The following is a 17,248-nucleotide window of genomic DNA, read 5'->3' on the forward strand; positions in this document are numbered from 1 at the left end:
AGCGAGCCTGTTTATTAAGGAGAGAGAAAGAAACAAGAAAGAGAGAAAAAAGCGTCGGTGGGAGAGATTAAATAGCAGGGATCTTCGGAAGCTCAAGAACATCAACTAAACCCAAATTAATCAATCAAACAAACAAAGAATTAAACAATCTTTAAATAAAATACGACATTGATTAAATTAATCAAGGTCACAATTTGTTGTTCAAGGGAGAGAGAGAGAGAGAGAAAGAGAAAGGAGAGGGGCATAATCCCAAAGAAGCAGCTTCAAGATCTTAATTTAAACAACAGCAATGGCTGATTATTCTTCCATTCACATGGAAACTATATATCTTGGTGGAAAGGTTTGTTCATTTTAATCATTTTTATCTACCTTTTATTTTTTATTTTTACCTCGGCTTTCAAACTAATTTAATGGGGTTGTTTATGAAATGTGCATTTTATTTGGGGATCCATTATTTTTAATTATGAATGTGAATTTAATTAAATAATTATTCAAACCCATGTTGTAAATTCCAGTTTTTTGATGTTCAGAAATCAGTAAATTGGGTTTAAATTGTGGTCACATTTGTGCAATTTAATTTATCTTTAAATTATGGATGTGAATTTAAATTTGATTGATTTAATTTGTATGTCAACTCAAGATCTTTAATTCATTAATTGGTCAGTCTTTTTTCATTTTCATTAATTATTAATTATGACTGTTTGAATACGTTGGATAATCTGTTATGGTTAGTTATTCACTTTTACTGCCATTTCCTTTAATGGGTTGGTTAATGTTGTTAGTAGTGATTTTAGCTTTTCATTGATATATATTCGAGCCGAGACCACATTTGACTTCGTCAGTGATATATATTCGAGCCGAAACCACATTTTAGTTATTCACCAAATTTTGATGCTGAATACGCATTAACAGCAGTACTATGGTTTGTTAGACAATCTTGTATGCTGTTGATGTCCTTATGAAAATGCGCGATTTTTATGAACGTCAATTCACATATTTTTGTTTCTTAGTTTTCGTCGAGCAAGTTTGGTATACAGTTGTCCAGTAGTTGTGTAAATTGGGTGAGACTTGGAAGTAAAGAATCAATTAGTTGAACTTTATGTTTTTAGAAAGGAATAAGAAGATGCTATAATACATCTTTTTAACTGTCGAATATCAACCTTATAAATCAAGTCATCATAATTAGAGATGCACTATATTTTATTTTTGAAAAAGGGCATAAGTTGTATGAATATTGTTTGGTTGCTTAAAAAAGTTTTTGAAAACCAGTTGCACATGGCAAGCTACTTTCCAGTTAAACATTATCTGGGTTCCTTCTTTTGTTTTCTATCACTCAAAAAAAAGCTATGGATAAACCATTTTTTTATACTCTTAATTTGGTGGAAAACCTATTGTAATTTAAATGTTGTATGATACGGAGTATTATATTAGGAAGCCTCATTTTAAGAAAATTGTGTAATTCATTCTGTTTTCTAAATTGCAGGAATATCATGTAAAAACGGGATGTGGTCCTGTGAGTGTCATTGTTTATGGAGACAAAGACAAGCCAGCTTTGGTTACATATCCTGATTTAGCGCTAAATCGTAAGTGACAGACTGTAATTCAAGCCAAGTTCCAATATTAGTGTCACTATCTGGAGTCTGGACACAGTTTTTTGAAAAAGATTTCATCTTTTCTTTGCTGGATTTGTAATTTTCCATTTCCAATGGAGCCAAAGTCTATTCTTGATTGGTTATGGATCGTGATGAAATGAAACGAAAATGGGTTACTAAACCGGCCGCATTCTTTCTTTCGTTTAGTATATCTGTCGTTTGATGCAATTCTTGACCCATTTTTATTTTTGGTCATTTGGAAATAACCTTTTTGTGTGTACATGTGATCCCTCCTTGCACTGTAACTTGCGAGAGTCCTTGAAGCAGTGGGATGGCGTCTTTGATTGTTGGATTTGTACTCTTGATCTCACTAGTCGTTACATATGAGTTATGAGTTCATACTGATTATGCATACGGCGACATTTTAATCTTTTTCTCTATTTATTCTATTTTCATTGGACTCTTATGTTATTGATTTGTATGATCGAATTCACTATCTTTGCTTTTAGACCAAAGTTTTATTAGATGGAAAAGATGGGAGAGAAGAATGGGACCCACAGAAGAGATTTTATTTGTGGGACACTTCTTTACCAAAATAGAAATGGAGTGAATTGATTTGAATGTCCTAAAAGAGAAAAATGTATTGAATCTAAATGAATAGAGGGAGTGGCTCTTATTTCCTTGGTACTTTGGTAGTGGCTATGCTGAAGTATGTTGTGTAACTAACTCTTTGTAATTTTGCAACTACTGAACAGATATGTCTTGTTTCCAAGGATTATTCTTTTTTCCTGAAGCTGCTTCATTGTTACTCCACAACTTCTGCATTTACCATATCAGCCCTCCTGGACATGAGGTTTGTGAATCGTCACATGGAGTTTGTTTGTTTCCGTACTTCTGTGCGTAAACCTTTTATTAGTGGAAATACGTAAGTTCCTGAATTTATTTCATTATTCATGAAATATCTTGTGCAACTCTTGTCAAGAGTTGTTGCAGTTGGGAGCTGGTGCCCTCTGTCAAGATGAACCTGTACCATCCACGGAAGATTTAGCGGATCAAATTCTCGAGGTTCTAAACTTTTTTGGGTAAGCTGAGGGTTTTCACTCTCTCCTTTCTAAACTGTTAATCATCTTATTTGACTGATAGCCTCTATTCCCTGATCTTCTGTTGCTTGTACTAGCAATTACGAATTTATTCTGACAGCAGTTATTCTTGCTTAGGCTCGGTGAAGTGATGTGCATGGGGGTAACTGCAGGAGCATACATACTTACCCTATTTGCGGTACGTTGTTATTTATGGTACCTCAACTGTATTACTTAGACGTAATGTACAAGTGTCAGACATGGGTATATGTCCAGATAATGAATTCATCATGACATAAATTTGAAACTGGGATCTTTTTCTAAAGTGAGATAGGGGTCTTCAAAAAAATAAAAATTAGAAATGGGATAAATAGCTTTTAGAGTGAAATAAAGAAAATTTTGAGACATCGAGGCTTAATTTCGTCATCGTGTGGGGCATGGTTTTGAGGTTTGACACCAGATTGGTGGCATAAGGCTGAAATTTTTAAAAATCGTACTTTGTGCTTTCATATATTAGTCTCTTCATCTGCTTTTGTCAAAGTAACATTGGGAACTTCAATAACTTTGTATCCCGAGTTGGTCAATTTACCAAGGTTTCTTATGTTTGCAGCTGAAGTACAGAGAGCGCGTTCTTGGCTTGATACTTGTCTCACCTCTTTGCAAAGGTCCTTCGTGGACTGAGTGGCTGTATAATAAGGTTTGTCTTCCCCTTGTTTTTGCTCTTTACAACATTTTATGTATAAAAACTTTCTAATCTTTATACTCCATAGTTTTATATCACGGTGTTTTGAATTCTGATACTAGGATTTAAATCAATCTACAGGTCATGTCAAATCTCCTCTATTTCTATGGTATATGTGGTTTGGTGAAGGATTGTTTACTGAAGCGCTATTTCAGCAAGGTAGTGTTTTTGCTTCTGCTTTACCATCTATGATCCACTTCTTAAATAATTTCAGGATGGTTTTATTGAGATTTGCTGCTGTGATTAATCTAGGAAGTTAGAGGTAGTGCTGAAGTCCAAGAGTCGGACATTGTTCAAGCTTGTAGAAGGGTTAGTGTTCTTTCTGAGCTCCTTTTCTATTTTCCAATATATCTTCCGACATAGGCTGATATTTTGACCATTGCTTGCTTTGTATCTTTCAGTTGCTGGATGAAAGACAAAGTATAAATGTTTTGCGGTTTCTTGAAGCAATGAATGGGTAAGTTTTTAGAGCAGAAGTTCTCGTCAAGTTTTGCTCTCTCTGACACTCGAGTTGTTTTTTTTCTTTGGTTTGTAATTTTGTACTGTCTTGATTGTCACCTCTTTTGTATGGCCAAACAAACAGGAGACCCGACATAAGTGAAGGATTGAAAAAGCTAAGGTGTCGGACATTAATATTTGTTGGGGATGAATCTCCTTTTCATGCAGAGGCCCTTCACATGATCTCAAAACTAGACAAAAGATGCAGTGCCCTAGTTGAGGTATGAGCACTTGACTGCTGGATTTACTAATCTTTTCTTGGTTTTATAGTTGTTATGAGACAACCAAATGTTGTCCGTGCGTCAGAGATGGGATGTTAAAACTGGTCATGACACCGTTTCACGAGGATGTTATCATTTATCAAAACCGAAGGTTACCACATTTATAGCACAATGACCGAGATGAGACCGCTATAGCCGATTGATGTCTTAGACACAAATTTAATGCCTTGATTGTAAATGGTGTTCTATGCGGAAGTAGTCCAACTCAAATGAATTGAACATTTACTTTATTCCATCAACTATTGATGCTCGACACAACTTCCTTTATGGGATATCCCTAAAAGTCTCTTTGTATTTTTGCTCTTTCGATGGAGCAAAATGGTGCTAACAAGGAAATCATAACTTACAGGTTCAATATTGTGGATCAATGGTGACGGAGGAGCAACCTCATGCCATGTTAATCCCTTTGGAGTACTTTCTGATGGGCTACGGATTATATAGACCGTCTCAGTTGAGTGGAAGTCCAAGAAGCCCTCTCAATCTGTCTTGCATATCGCCAGAGTTGCTCTCTCCAGAAAGCATGGGCCTGAAGCTCAAACCAATAAAGACTCGCATTTAGCCTTCCCGATCAAATAGTTGATGGTTCCTTTCTCTCTCGTTCTCTCTCCCTTCATTTTTTTTTGTATTCTTGTTAATTTCTGGGCATTGACCGAGGGTTACAGTAGTTGGTGGCATGTGTAGATATGGAACGGAGGAAATTATAAGGTGGGCGTTGCTTCATTCATTTGTAGTCATATTATGTAAACGAGTCTCATGTTGCCCATTTGGTTGTATATTCTAAAAACAACATTTTTGATGACGAAACATCAATAAGGAAAAGAGATTGATTCAACACAAGCGCGTTTATACTCTCTTCATGTGTTTGAATCCCAAGGTAACGGTTGTCAAAGAACGAGGAGTGGAAGCTCTTGTAACCAAATGCGACTAGACGGAAGATGGAAATTAGTTCCGCTGTCACTCCATTCTCATGTTTGCCTCTTCATTTTGAAAACCTGTTCAAATGAATCCACTATAATCCTGGAAAACATGAGGATTGGGAATTTTATGGAGAAACTAGTCAGCACAAAAGCAAAAGTGTTTTAATGATTTTGTGATATTGAGAAAGGCTAAAGTGCCCTTTTGAAAAAAAAAAAAAAAAAAAAAAGGCCAATAAAGACGCAACATGCTAGGAAAAAGGGAAAAACAACAGAAGGAAATCCAGGCTTGATTGATCATACAATAAAATTGTTCTTGTACTTTTGTGCCGAAATTTGTGGACATTTAGTGCCCTACTAGAAAAGGCTATTCGGCCATTATCATTCTCGACTGTAATTATTTCGGCGGGTCTCAATCATTTACGGAGTATTTATTTAGGAAAGGAATGATTTTGGTGGGTAACTTGATTATCCACGTAAGCTATTGTCCAGTTATTCTCCAGTGACTATAACTGCAAATATTTTTTCTGTTATTTGTCTTTATGCCAAAAGTAAAAAATAAATAAAAAATACTCGTAAATAATTGGAACGAACAGAGTAATAATGGTTATATTGTGTCAAATTTTGACGCCAGACAATCCGTCGCTCTTAAAAAATAAATAAAAATACTCGTAAATAATTAACCCATTTTTTATACCATTTTAACTCACAAATATCAGAGTAATAATGGTTATATTGTTGAACAAAACTTTCAAGTTAAGGTTGAAATCCTAGTAGGTGGCGAAGCTTTGGTTTGTGAGGTGTGGTCAAGGGAAGGCAGCAAGTGTGGGTTATGTTTTTTGGGCGTGACTTTGAGTAAAAAGAGCGTGATTAGTGCTCAAGGCTTTCCTTTGTATTCGTTGGATGTAATTTTTATAGGTTAAGGGTCAATCATTCTTTACAGGTTAGTTGGTGTCCGTCAAATATGGCATTAATCATGGCCTGTTACCACATTACTAATCATGGCCTGTTACCACATTACTCATTTGTGACGGAGCGGATAGTAACATTTTCTAATAATATGGAGTGGATACACTTTGAGCAAGTATGTATTGTTTATTGTTTGTGTGATTGTAGGAAGTACAATAGAGTAATATTATACTACTAGGTAGTATCCCGCGCTTAGCGCGCCCTGTTTTAATATTTTATGATTATAATTGAAGAAAAATTATATAATTCATATATGACCTTCAATATTTTCTCTTATAAATAATTTTTTCTCAAATTTAATATTTTTAAGTTTGACTTCAATGTTTTAAAATAAAATACATAAGAGTTTTAATTAAAACTAATAAGTGATAATTAATTATGCATGATCAACGTTTTATAAATAAATTTGTGACTTGTGAAATATCATATTAATCAAAATATAATTTATTCGAATAATACAACAATCAACAATAAGTTCTCAAATTATATCATTTCACGATACTTTATGTCTCAAATCAATTAATATTTATTCAAAATTATGTGAACATAATTTTATGTAATTTTTAATTTTTTTATGTATAACATTTGACATTTATCTATCAAACATATAGAGTTCAAACTCAACTTATTCAAATGTTTTGATTGTATCTTGATGTTTAAGAGTTTATTACCTGTAAATATAATAAGTAGGTTAAACTTTCTCAAATATTATTTTTTGATGTTTACCTTCAAATTATTTAAAAGATAACATATACAATATTTAACTTAAAGTAATACAGAGTATTTGGCTAGTTATAATCAATATTTTATATTTGACTTATACATATTTAGTTAAAGATATTAAAAAAAATGTAACGTGTTTTCTATTTTTTCATGTCATTTATAATACTATATTACTTAATAATCATTACTTTTGTTTTGATTATTCAAATGCATTCGCGATCACTATGTACATACACACTCGTTATCACACTATTGAAACCTATCAAAATCTCATATGTATTCAATTTGTCCAATATAATTTTTTTCATTCTCAGTCCTAGCATTAAAAACAGTACCACATCACAACCTTTCATTCTTATTGACGTGAGCTATCATTTTCCTCCCTACACCCATGCTCTAAAATTCAAATCTTTAGAGCATGTACAATAGAAAGTACACTAACATCCTCTTATTTTTTCTTTTGCCCTCTCATTTTTTGACATTCGTTGTTTGGTTGCTTGTTGTTATAGTTGTTTTATGAATTAACCTCTAACGTTTGTTCATCTTTATTATGCTAAGCGTAACAATTTCAATCCCTCTCTTTTGGTTGCGTTGTTTATTTAGAATGAAATTCGCATGCTAAATCACTTGACGAGTTTTATGCATTAAACGACTTAGAAACTTGCTTCATATGTTAGGAATTAACATAACGGTTGCATTTTTCACATGTGCTCATATCCAAATAGCCAACCTTTTCTATGAGTAGAGCATGTTATTGCAACGGGCGGGGTTGGGTGTTTCTCTAATGAAATTATTTAAACTTCCTAACACGTAATCTCACACGAACTCATTTCTCTAAAATCTGGTTTCTAAATTTCACCTTAAAGTTTAGTGGCGACTCCTTTCAACGTTGTAAAATGTTTTTTGAAAAGGAACATTTGCGTGGATGAATTTCCCTTGTCCACACTAGGTCAATTATCCGAGGGTGTATTTTAATCAATTGTAAGGTCAATCGAATTACCTAAGGTCACAAGTTCGGTAGATCAATTATGCCCTTTAGATTCAGTTTAACATGCAATCGCAATAATTAAACTTTACCTATCTGATTATCGCAGCCTATATTAATTCTAACCCGGTCGGAGAAGTCTTAATTCGCTAGAGTAATTATCAATTCAGGCCTAAATCAAATAGTTAGAAGAACAAAAATAATCAAACGATAATTCATGCGATGTTACTTACAATTAAAATCATTAATCCCCTTTCTAATCAACCTAAATCCCCTTTACCTTAGATTAAGTGATTAGCTACTCATGAAAAGAGAATTAACAACAACAACAACAACAACAACAACAACAACAACAACAACAACAATAATAATAATAATAATAATAATAGGAGACATAATTAAAAGCATGTAAGAAGAACAATTAATCAATTGAATAACTAAATTGAATTAAAATTGAAGAAAGATCAAAGTACCGTAGCAAATTATTGTAGAACGAATTGTAGATCCGAAAATAATGATAGCCGACTAAATTTAGAAGTTTTAGGAGTTCTAAAGGTAAATAAACCGTAACCTAAAAACATAATACAAGCTTAGTATTTATATTACAATTAGACGACTTTTAGGAAATATCGGAAAAGTCTTCTGCTAGCTGTGTACTCGATCGACCCATTTTAGTCTTATATCATACATTAGCCGATTAGTTTCAAATAAAGTTATACTATGTTATTTGTCGGAATTTTGGTACTGCCCAGTATTTTTATATTTATAGGTACTAAGAAAAGCGTAATCAAAGAAAACCGAGTGAATAAGTAGCGAGTGAAGACGAGTCAAAGGGAGTCAACAGCCGAGCTTAACCAACAACTACGTGGCTTGGTCTATCTATCATATGCGGGCCTATTACTACGTAAATGTTGGTGATCCAATATGTGCTTTGATTTTAGCTTAGTGGACCATGTTGCATTGTTTGTTGCGGGCTCGGATTATGCAAATGATAGGATATGCCGTACACCTAATCAAAGATAATTTCCCTAGACACAAGTTAATGTAGTACGAGGGGTCGAACACAAGGTCGATTACGATTGGTTTGGTTTGTTGGTTGGTTAACTAGCAAATATAACGATGTAAAATATGAAGTATGATTTAAAGGAGTCTAGGGGAGTCGGGTCACACATGCAATTGTATATATATATATGTTCATGTTAAACTCTGATTAAATAACATTGTCAATTGTTTAGGCTAAAGACACCTATCTCTCGATATTAATGTCAACCATAGACCTGGTCCTAGAGAATTCTCGTTATGACTAGGTCGTCCTACTAACACATGCTTAGTCTAGTTCGATTCCGTATTTCTGGACTTATAGAATGAATTAACAAACTTAATCGTTGAATATGACCACTAAACAAAGATTAATCGTGACGATACAAACATGTGATAGAAACAAATAGACAATATTACATCAACCTAACATTTATATATATTAATATTGCATGGCTTCCCTAATCCCTAGACAAAACAGAACTACTCACTCATATTAGAAATTAAACTAACAATGTATGATGTAGTAAACATGTTGAGTATGAAATAAGAATTTGATTAATATTAATATGAAACTAATAACTAATAATAATGCAAATGATGAAATAATTAACTAAATGACTTGTAATAGAAATAACAAAAGCAATAACGAAATGTAGAATTAGAATTACCGAAATGTAGAACTTGTAATAAGAACTTGCAAAGGAAGAACAAATAAGAACCAAATGCTTGAACAAATAAGAAACAAATGTTTAATAATATTGAAACTTAATATGAAAACTATGAGAGAATTTGTGTGCTTAAGCTAAGGAAGAGTAAAATTGTGTAAGAAAAGGTATCCTCCAATGACGGATTAAGGCCCTTATTTATTGTGAAATAAGGGCATAACGTAAAAAAACAAGAGCATGGAAACCCCGATCGGGGCTAAGTGAATCCAGCTATTTCCCCTTAATTTCTTGATTATATGTTGAGGGGATCCAATGTTTGCGATAAATGCCATCTTTAAGCCTCCGGTTAATGCTTCATAACACCACTTAAGGGCATCCAAAGAGCATCCTAAACTTGATATTTTTCCATATGAATTTGGACTTTTCTTTTGGGCACTTTGTATGATTATTTGCATTATTAATCCATACTTCATACTTTTTTGCTTAGGCTTGAAACACACTCTTCCATGGTCATGCTTGGTTTTCGTTAGCTTCGTGAACTCGTATGCTTGCCATTTGACGGAAAAGCGACTAAAAGCTTAATTTCCTACAAAACACAATGAAAAAATCAAATACAACTAGAACACGGGATTGACTCACATAATCACTAATATTAGTGAAATAATCATATAAACTTGAGCTAAAATAGATGGTAAAAGCATATATAAAATGGACACATCAAACTCCCCCAAGCTAAACTCTTGCTTGTCCTTAATCAAGAAACCATATCCCATCAATTGAAATATCCTAAAACAAGCTAAGCATAATGATTCAAAACCCGAGACAACATGGGCATAGGGAATAATGAAAAAACATGGATGAGATTTACATGACGGTGTAGCATGGAAGACTTTGAACGAATCTTTAAGCTCTTGCACGATCTTTTGATTAATAGACTCTCACGATGCACTCAAATTCCTTTGTATGTGAAGAGACATTTTGTGTGAAAATACTCACCTATCCTCGACTCATGAGAATGTGCCCGCAATCTAATATGGTAATCATTCAAAACCACAAGTCAAAACATTTAAATGCAAGCATGAAAAAGAAGCCATATGGGTAAGAATAAGGTAATTGGAAATGGGTAGAAAGGGGGAGCAAATGATTATTGGTAAGTGGAGCTAAGTCAAGCTAACAACTAACCAAAGTGTGCATGGATGCTCAATTCAAATCCCAAACCCAAACCAATTGATAAAACTTGAGTCAATATTAGTGAATCGACTTTTTTTGCAATACAAAACATAAGTGAACTTCCCAATTTCTTTTGAGTAATAACATGGAAGTAACTAAACATAATTTGCTCTTCTTTTCTTTTCTTTTCTTTTCTCATGCTTCTCTTTTCTTTCATTTTTTTCATTTTTGATTCTCATCTTTCTTTCTTTCTTTTTTCCATCATTTTTTCATTTTTTTTTTCTTTTCTTTCTTTCATGATTTTTCACCAAGTTCACTTGATAATATATAATAAGAACATCCCAAATGAGCACCCAAACACACATGAAACAGTTACTAGCTCAACAAGGTAGGCATGTTTATATGTAGCTAGTATAATGTGTGAAAATGGTGTGGTAAAGGGCTAGAAATGGGCAACAAAACAATGTGAATGACTTCATGCTTACAAGATATGAATGTAATGCTTAATAAGAGATGAAATAAGAATCATACTTATGCGTTATTGATATAACAAACACCATAAGAAGACCTACTCTCACCTAAGTGAAACCGAAAATGGAATGCACCGGCCTAGGAGGTTCTACCTTACCATTTTGTAGCTTGCCAATAGTCAAGATCAAGCCTATTCATTCGGTTCATTTTCCATTTCCCACCTACTATGTCAAGACATCCCCATGTAGCAATTATCCATCAAATAAGAATAAATTATTAACTATAAGATATCATTAGGATAAGCAAGAGGGCATAAAACACATTTTTATGACAAAAGTAGGCTATAAGCAAGCAAAAACAACACAATTTTCTCAAAATTTTCAGATTTTTTTAAATGCAACTACACTACAATGCAAATGCCACCCCCTCCCCCAAGCTAAACACAACATTGTCCTCAATGTGCCAACATGTAAATCACCCAACTAAACCATAAAAATGGCTCAAAGCACATAAACAAGAAGGACAAGAGGTCATATTTAATGGGTTGCGAGAAATTAAACTTAAGTGCAAAGTAAATAACACTTACTAGACTAGCTAGCCTCCCCCCAAGCTAGTATGTATACATACGGGGGATGATGTTTTGTTACGATTTTAGTGAAGAAATATGAAGAAAAATGATAGAGAGGGAAGAAGGAGGTACCGTCGGGTTGTGAACATATGATAGAACACATTTTGCCCTACCCGTATAAACAATAAAAGGCCAATAATTCACAAACTCACGACCCCGATCGAGGACAAGCCACCCCGATCGGGGTTAACCAACTCCAACCATATTTTGACTTTTCCTCCGTATTTCTTTAGCACGTTCCGTTTTTGAAAGTTACGACCCCGAACGGGGTTTCTTGTATGGGGAAGCGTGTATATCCTTTTTTTAGCTTTCTTTTCTTCCTTTTTCACCTATAAATCACAAAACAAAACAACGTCAAGTCCAATAATTTTATTTCTAAATCTATGAAAACATTAAATTGCGGAAAATTAAAAGTAATTAAAAGCTTGGGTTGCCTCCCAAGAAGCGTTGGTTTAAGCACGACGTAAGAAGCTTATTTGATCAACTTTCGTCATTTAGCTTGCCACCTTCCGAGCTTCCTTTCATATCTCCTTTCATGTTCCGCATCCATTTGGAATTTTTCTAAGAAAATTCCACCTTACTCTTGGCACTCTTATCATTAGTGCCCTTAGAATCGTCACCTATAAAACCATCAACACCAATATCTTCCTCCAACGGATCCATCTGTAAGGATCGAAGTGTAGTAGGGCATTAGGAGTCCACAATGCTAAATAAATAACAAGACTCTTGTAACATTGGGCTTCTAATGGTGTTGTTCTTACTAAAGGTAACCCGGTCACCCACCTCCAAAGTAAACTTCCCATTTTTCACATCGATTAACGTACCCGTGGTGTGCAAAAATGGCCTACCCAATATAATTGGGGTTTGGAGTCCACGGCCATATCAACTATGAGGAAGTCAACGGGTATGAAAAACTTGCCAACTTTGACGGACACATCTTCTAAGACACCTAAAGGTCGCTTTAAATAACGGTCCGTCATTTGCAAAGTGATACTTGTGCATTTTAAAGCACCCATGTTAAGTTTTTCATAAATTGAATAGGGCATGACACTTACGCTAGCACCTAGGTCGCAAAGGGCCTTATCAATAGTATATGTGCCTATAGTGCAAGGAATAGAATAACTACCGGGGTCCTTAAGTTTTGGGGGAGACTTGTTTTGTAAGAGTGCACTACAATCTTCGGTGAAAGCAATGGTCTCAACCTCTTTGAAGGATCACTTCTTTGAGAGGATTTCCTTCATAAACTTGGAGTAGGAATGGACTTGGGAAAACAATTTTATAAATGAGAAGGTAACTTGTAAATTCTTAACAACTTCTAAGAACTTACCAAACTTACTCTCTTCCTTGTGCTTTGCTAGACGGTGGGGAAACGACACTTGAACAAATTCCTTTGGAGGAGCATCCTCTACATCTTTCTCCTTCTCTACCTTAATAGGAGCATCCACCTTCTTTGAAATGGCATCACCCTCCTTAGCATTAGGCGAGACCTCTTTCTCAACAAGAACCTCGTCACTTTCTTTGGTATCAAGCTTACTCTTTCTCTTATGCATTAATAAGCGGTGAGGAAATGGCACACGAACCTTAATTGGAGGCTGATAGGATATGTCGCACACCTAATCAAAGATAATTTCCCTAGACACAAATTAATGTAGTACGAGGGGTCGAACACAAGTAGACGAGAATTGCGCTATGAAATGCTATGAATAGAAATCTATCATGGTCGGTAACGATTGATTTGGTTTGTTGGTTGGTTTGTTAACTAGCAAATAAAATGATGTAAAATATATGATATAAAGGAGTCTAGGGGAGTCGGGTCACACATGGAATTGTAAATATATATTCATGTTAAACTTGGAATAAATAACATTGTCAATTGTTTAGGCTTAAAGACACCCACCTCTCGATATTAGTGTCAACCATAGACCGGGTCCTAGAGAACTCTCGTTATTACTAGGTCGTCCTACTACACATGCTTAGTCTAATCCCATTCCGTGCTTCTCGACTTATAGAATGAATTTAACAAACTTAATCGATGAATATAGCCACTAAACAAAGATTAATCATGACGATACAAACATGTTATAGAAACAATTGGACAATATTATATCAACCTTATTTAACATTTTACATATATTAGTTGTTGCATGGCTTCCCTAGTCCTTAGACTATGGAAATTTAGCTACTCATATTGAAATGTAAACTACAAATTATGATGTATGAAATGCTAAACACGATTACAGAAATGATATAAACTAAAAGATTAATTATGAAATATGAGAAATAACTTAGTGATAAAATTAAAATACTAATGATAGAACTATGTAAAACTAAAATAGAAATGTAAATCAAATAAACTAGAATTAGAATTACCGAATAAGAAATAGAACTTGAACTAGGAACTTGCAAAGAAGAACAAATGAGAGTCAAAAGCTTGAATAAATAAGAACCAAATGTTTTACAATAACCAAATGCTTAACAAATTTAAACTAAAATGAAAACTATGAGAGAATTTTTTTGTGCTTAAGAATATAAGAAATGTGAAATTGTATGATGAAAATAAGATGCTAATTAGGTCGGACCTAGCTCTCTATTTATAGGGAGCTAGGACTTGAAACGTATGCGAATAGAATAAGGAAACCCCGATTGGGGTTCCCAAGCCCCGATCGGGGTCGTGGCTTTTCAGCTCGGTCCTCTTAATTCCCCTAGTTAATACTCAAGGAATCCAATGCTTAGCGATAAATGCCCTATTAAGCGTCCGATAATGATCTTAAAACATGGCATTCAATGTATTTTAGCATCCTAAGCTTCCACCTTAGTTGGACTTCAAATCTTGGGCTTGACTTTGCATAAGACTTTATTTTGCATTTCTCATTTCAATCCATATCTTTATGCATGCAAATCCATGTAATACTTCAAGGTTTGTCCAACTCATGCTCCACACTTAACCTTGTATACTAGCTCTTGCAAATTTGTTAGAAATAAGCTCCTAAAGCTCAAGTTCCTACAAAATGTGACAAACCATGCAAAGACAACTAGAATACAATATTAGCTCATAAAATCACTAAGATTAGTGCAATAATCATATATATTAGCGCAAAAATAGGGAGAAAAAGTCTATATAAAATAGACTTATCAGAGGCTCTTCACTAGCCTTCTTTTGAGCATCTCCCTCAAGCTTGGACTTTTTAATAACCACTTCATCATCCAAAGTCATGGATGTCCCATCATAGATTGTACCACTTCTCAAAGAAATAGCATTAATGGTCTCATGTGGTTGCGTACCTTGGGGCGGTAGTTGGCCGGTCTTCCTTGAAGAGCTAGATGCGGCTAGTTGAGCCATTTAATTTTCTAGCATCTTGATAGCGGTAGTGTGGGCTTGATCACTCTTTTGTATGTGAGCCATCTAATCGGATTGACCCTTGGCCAATTGCATCACCAAGGCTTCAAGCTTGCCCCCTTGGTCATTTTGTTGGGCATTTGGAGGTAATGGACCTTGTGGTTGTTGAAAGTTTTGTTGCGGTGGTATTTGTTGTTGGTTTTGAAAACCCGGTGGATTAACAAACCTTTGTTGTTGAGGGATGAAGTTATTTTGTGGTTGGGGCACAAAGGTATTTTGTGGTGGAGGGGTTAGCACATTATTGCTCTTATATGACAAATTCAAGTGAAACCTTGTGTTGGGATTGTAAGTATTAGAAAAGGTACCCGGTGGATAAGAACTTTGTCTAAAAGCTTGATAAGCACATACCTCCTCCATAGTAACTTGGCATAGAGCGGTGCAATGACCAGCACCTCCGCAACCTTCACAAACAACAATTTGACTAGTAGAGGACACGACATTGAGTTGTTGAATTACATTTTGAGCCTCCAACTTTTCTTGGAGCAATAAGATTTGAGCTTTCAAAATGGTAGTGCAGGAAGCTTCCTCCTTACCCTTGAGTGGCACACTTCGGGAATTGACATATTGGGCATCATGAATCGCCATGGATTCAATCGTGGCATGAGCAATATCTGTGTCAATTTGATCAAACCACCCATTGTTGGCGGAATCAATAATTTTTCGGTACTCGACACAGCATCCATTGTATAATGTTATGGCTAGGAACCAAGCATCCAACCCATGATGTGGGCATTGCCTTTGCAACTTCTTGTACCTTTCCCAAGCTTCATATAAGATCTCAAGAGCTTGTTGACGGAATCCCGTGATTTGTCTCCTCAAAGTTTGAGTTTTCTCCGGTGGAAAAAACTTTTGATAGAAAGCAAGAGCCAACGTTTCCCAATTTGTGATTCCCATGGCGGTGCGATCAAGGCTATTAATCCATAATTTTGCCTTGTCCTTCAAAGAGAAAGGGAAAAGTATTTCCCTAATTTAGCCTTGAGTGACACCCGTTTGCCGAATCATGGAGCAATAGTCACAATAATTTTGAATATGCAAATTGGGATCCTCCAAAGGACTTCTCCCAAATTGCTTCCTCTCCACAAGGCTAATGAAAGCCGGTTTGATCTCGAATTCCGGGGCGGTAATATGAGTAGTAGTAATACCGGCCGGAAGCATAGCCGCGGTGGGCTTGGAATGATCGAAAAGTTTCACCATCTTTTTAGTTGGAGATGGTGGTGGTGGTGGTGGAGATGATGAACTATAAACCTCCTCCTCTTCAAAAGCTTTAAGATCTTTTAACTAAGACTTTTTTGCACTTTCAACTTGAACGGGAGAAGCGGCTTCTTTAACTTCTTTCCAAAAACGTTGCCTTCTACGAAAGGTTTTCTCGGGCTCGGAATCCGGTGAAAGCAAATATCCAATACGAGAAGACTTGGGCATAAGACAACAATCTCAAGAAATTTGTAAGTAACAGTCTCAAGGAACAAGTGTTCCTCAAGGCAAAAGAAAATAAGATAGAAATCAACAAATCTAAACGCAATAAAACCGTGCTCCCCAGCAACGGCGCCAAAATTTGATAGGTTATATCACACACCTAATCAAAGATAATTTCCCTAGACACAAATTAATGTAGTACAAGGGATCAAACCCAAGGAGATGGGAATTGCACTATGAAATGCTATGAAAAGATTTCTATCAAGGTCGATTACGATTGGGTTGGTTTGTTGGTTGGTTTGTTAACTAGCAAATATAACGATGTAAAATATATGATTTAAAAGAGTCTAGGGGAGTCGGGTCATACATGCAATTGTATATATATGTTCATTTATAAACTCGGAATAAATAACATTATCAATTGTTTAGGCTAAAAACACCCATCTCTCGATATTAGTGTCAACCATAGACCGGATCCTAGAGAACTCTCGTTATGACTAGGTCGTCCTACTAACACAAGCTTAGTCTAATTCGATTCCGTGCCTCTCGACTTACAGAATGAATTAACAAACTTAATCGTTGAATATGACCACTAAAGAAAGATTAATCGTTACGATACAAACATGTGATAGAAACAAATAGACAATATTACATCAACCTAATTTAACATTTATACTCCC

The 17,248-nt window shown here is 35.0% G+C and overlaps 1 protein-coding gene and 1 non-coding gene across 2 annotated transcripts; both read left to right on the forward strand.

Annotated features, from left to right (window-relative positions):
* On the forward strand, positions 1-5,024 carry LOC141597107 (protein NDL1-like). Its single transcript, XM_074417453.1, has 11 exons — positions 1-340; positions 1,484-1,583; positions 2,348-2,445; positions 2,586-2,674; positions 2,810-2,870; positions 3,282-3,368; positions 3,495-3,572; positions 3,666-3,722; positions 3,815-3,870; positions 3,997-4,132; positions 4,542-5,024. Exons 1-11 carry the CDS (start codon positions 290-292, stop codon positions 4,749-4,751), a joined length of 1,023 nt encoding a protein of 340 aa, XP_074273554.1. The 5' UTR covers positions 1-289; the 3' UTR covers positions 4,752-5,024.
* Positions 5,025-15,870: 10,846 nt separating this feature from the next.
* Positions 15,871-15,977, forward strand: LOC141597767 (small nucleolar RNA R71). Its single transcript, XR_012522985.1, has one exon. It is a non-coding gene; the product is annotated as a small nucleolar RNA R71 (small nucleolar RNA).
* The last annotated feature ends 1,271 nt before the right edge of the window (positions 15,978-17,248 follow it).

Source organism: Silene latifolia, chromosome 8, assembly GCF_048544455.1.
Source record: "Silene latifolia isolate original U9 population chromosome 8, ASM4854445v1, whole genome shotgun sequence".
Taxonomy (NCBI): domain Eukaryota; kingdom Viridiplantae; phylum Streptophyta; class Magnoliopsida; order Caryophyllales; family Caryophyllaceae; genus Silene; species Silene latifolia.

Excerpts from the sequence above, each read along its gene's own strand:
- LOC141597107 (XM_074417453.1), top strand. The coding sequence starts at position 290 with ATGGCTGATTATTCTTCCATTCACATGGAAACTATATATCTTGGTGGA. Across the intron at positions 3,369-3,494 it reads CTGAGTGGCTGTATAATAAG|GTCATGTCAAATCTCCTCTA; the intron begins GTTTGTCTTCCC and ends ATCAATCTACAG. Across the intron at positions 4,133-4,541 it reads GATGCAGTGCCCTAGTTGAG|GTTCAATATTGTGGATCAAT; the intron begins GTATGAGCACTT and ends CATAACTTACAG.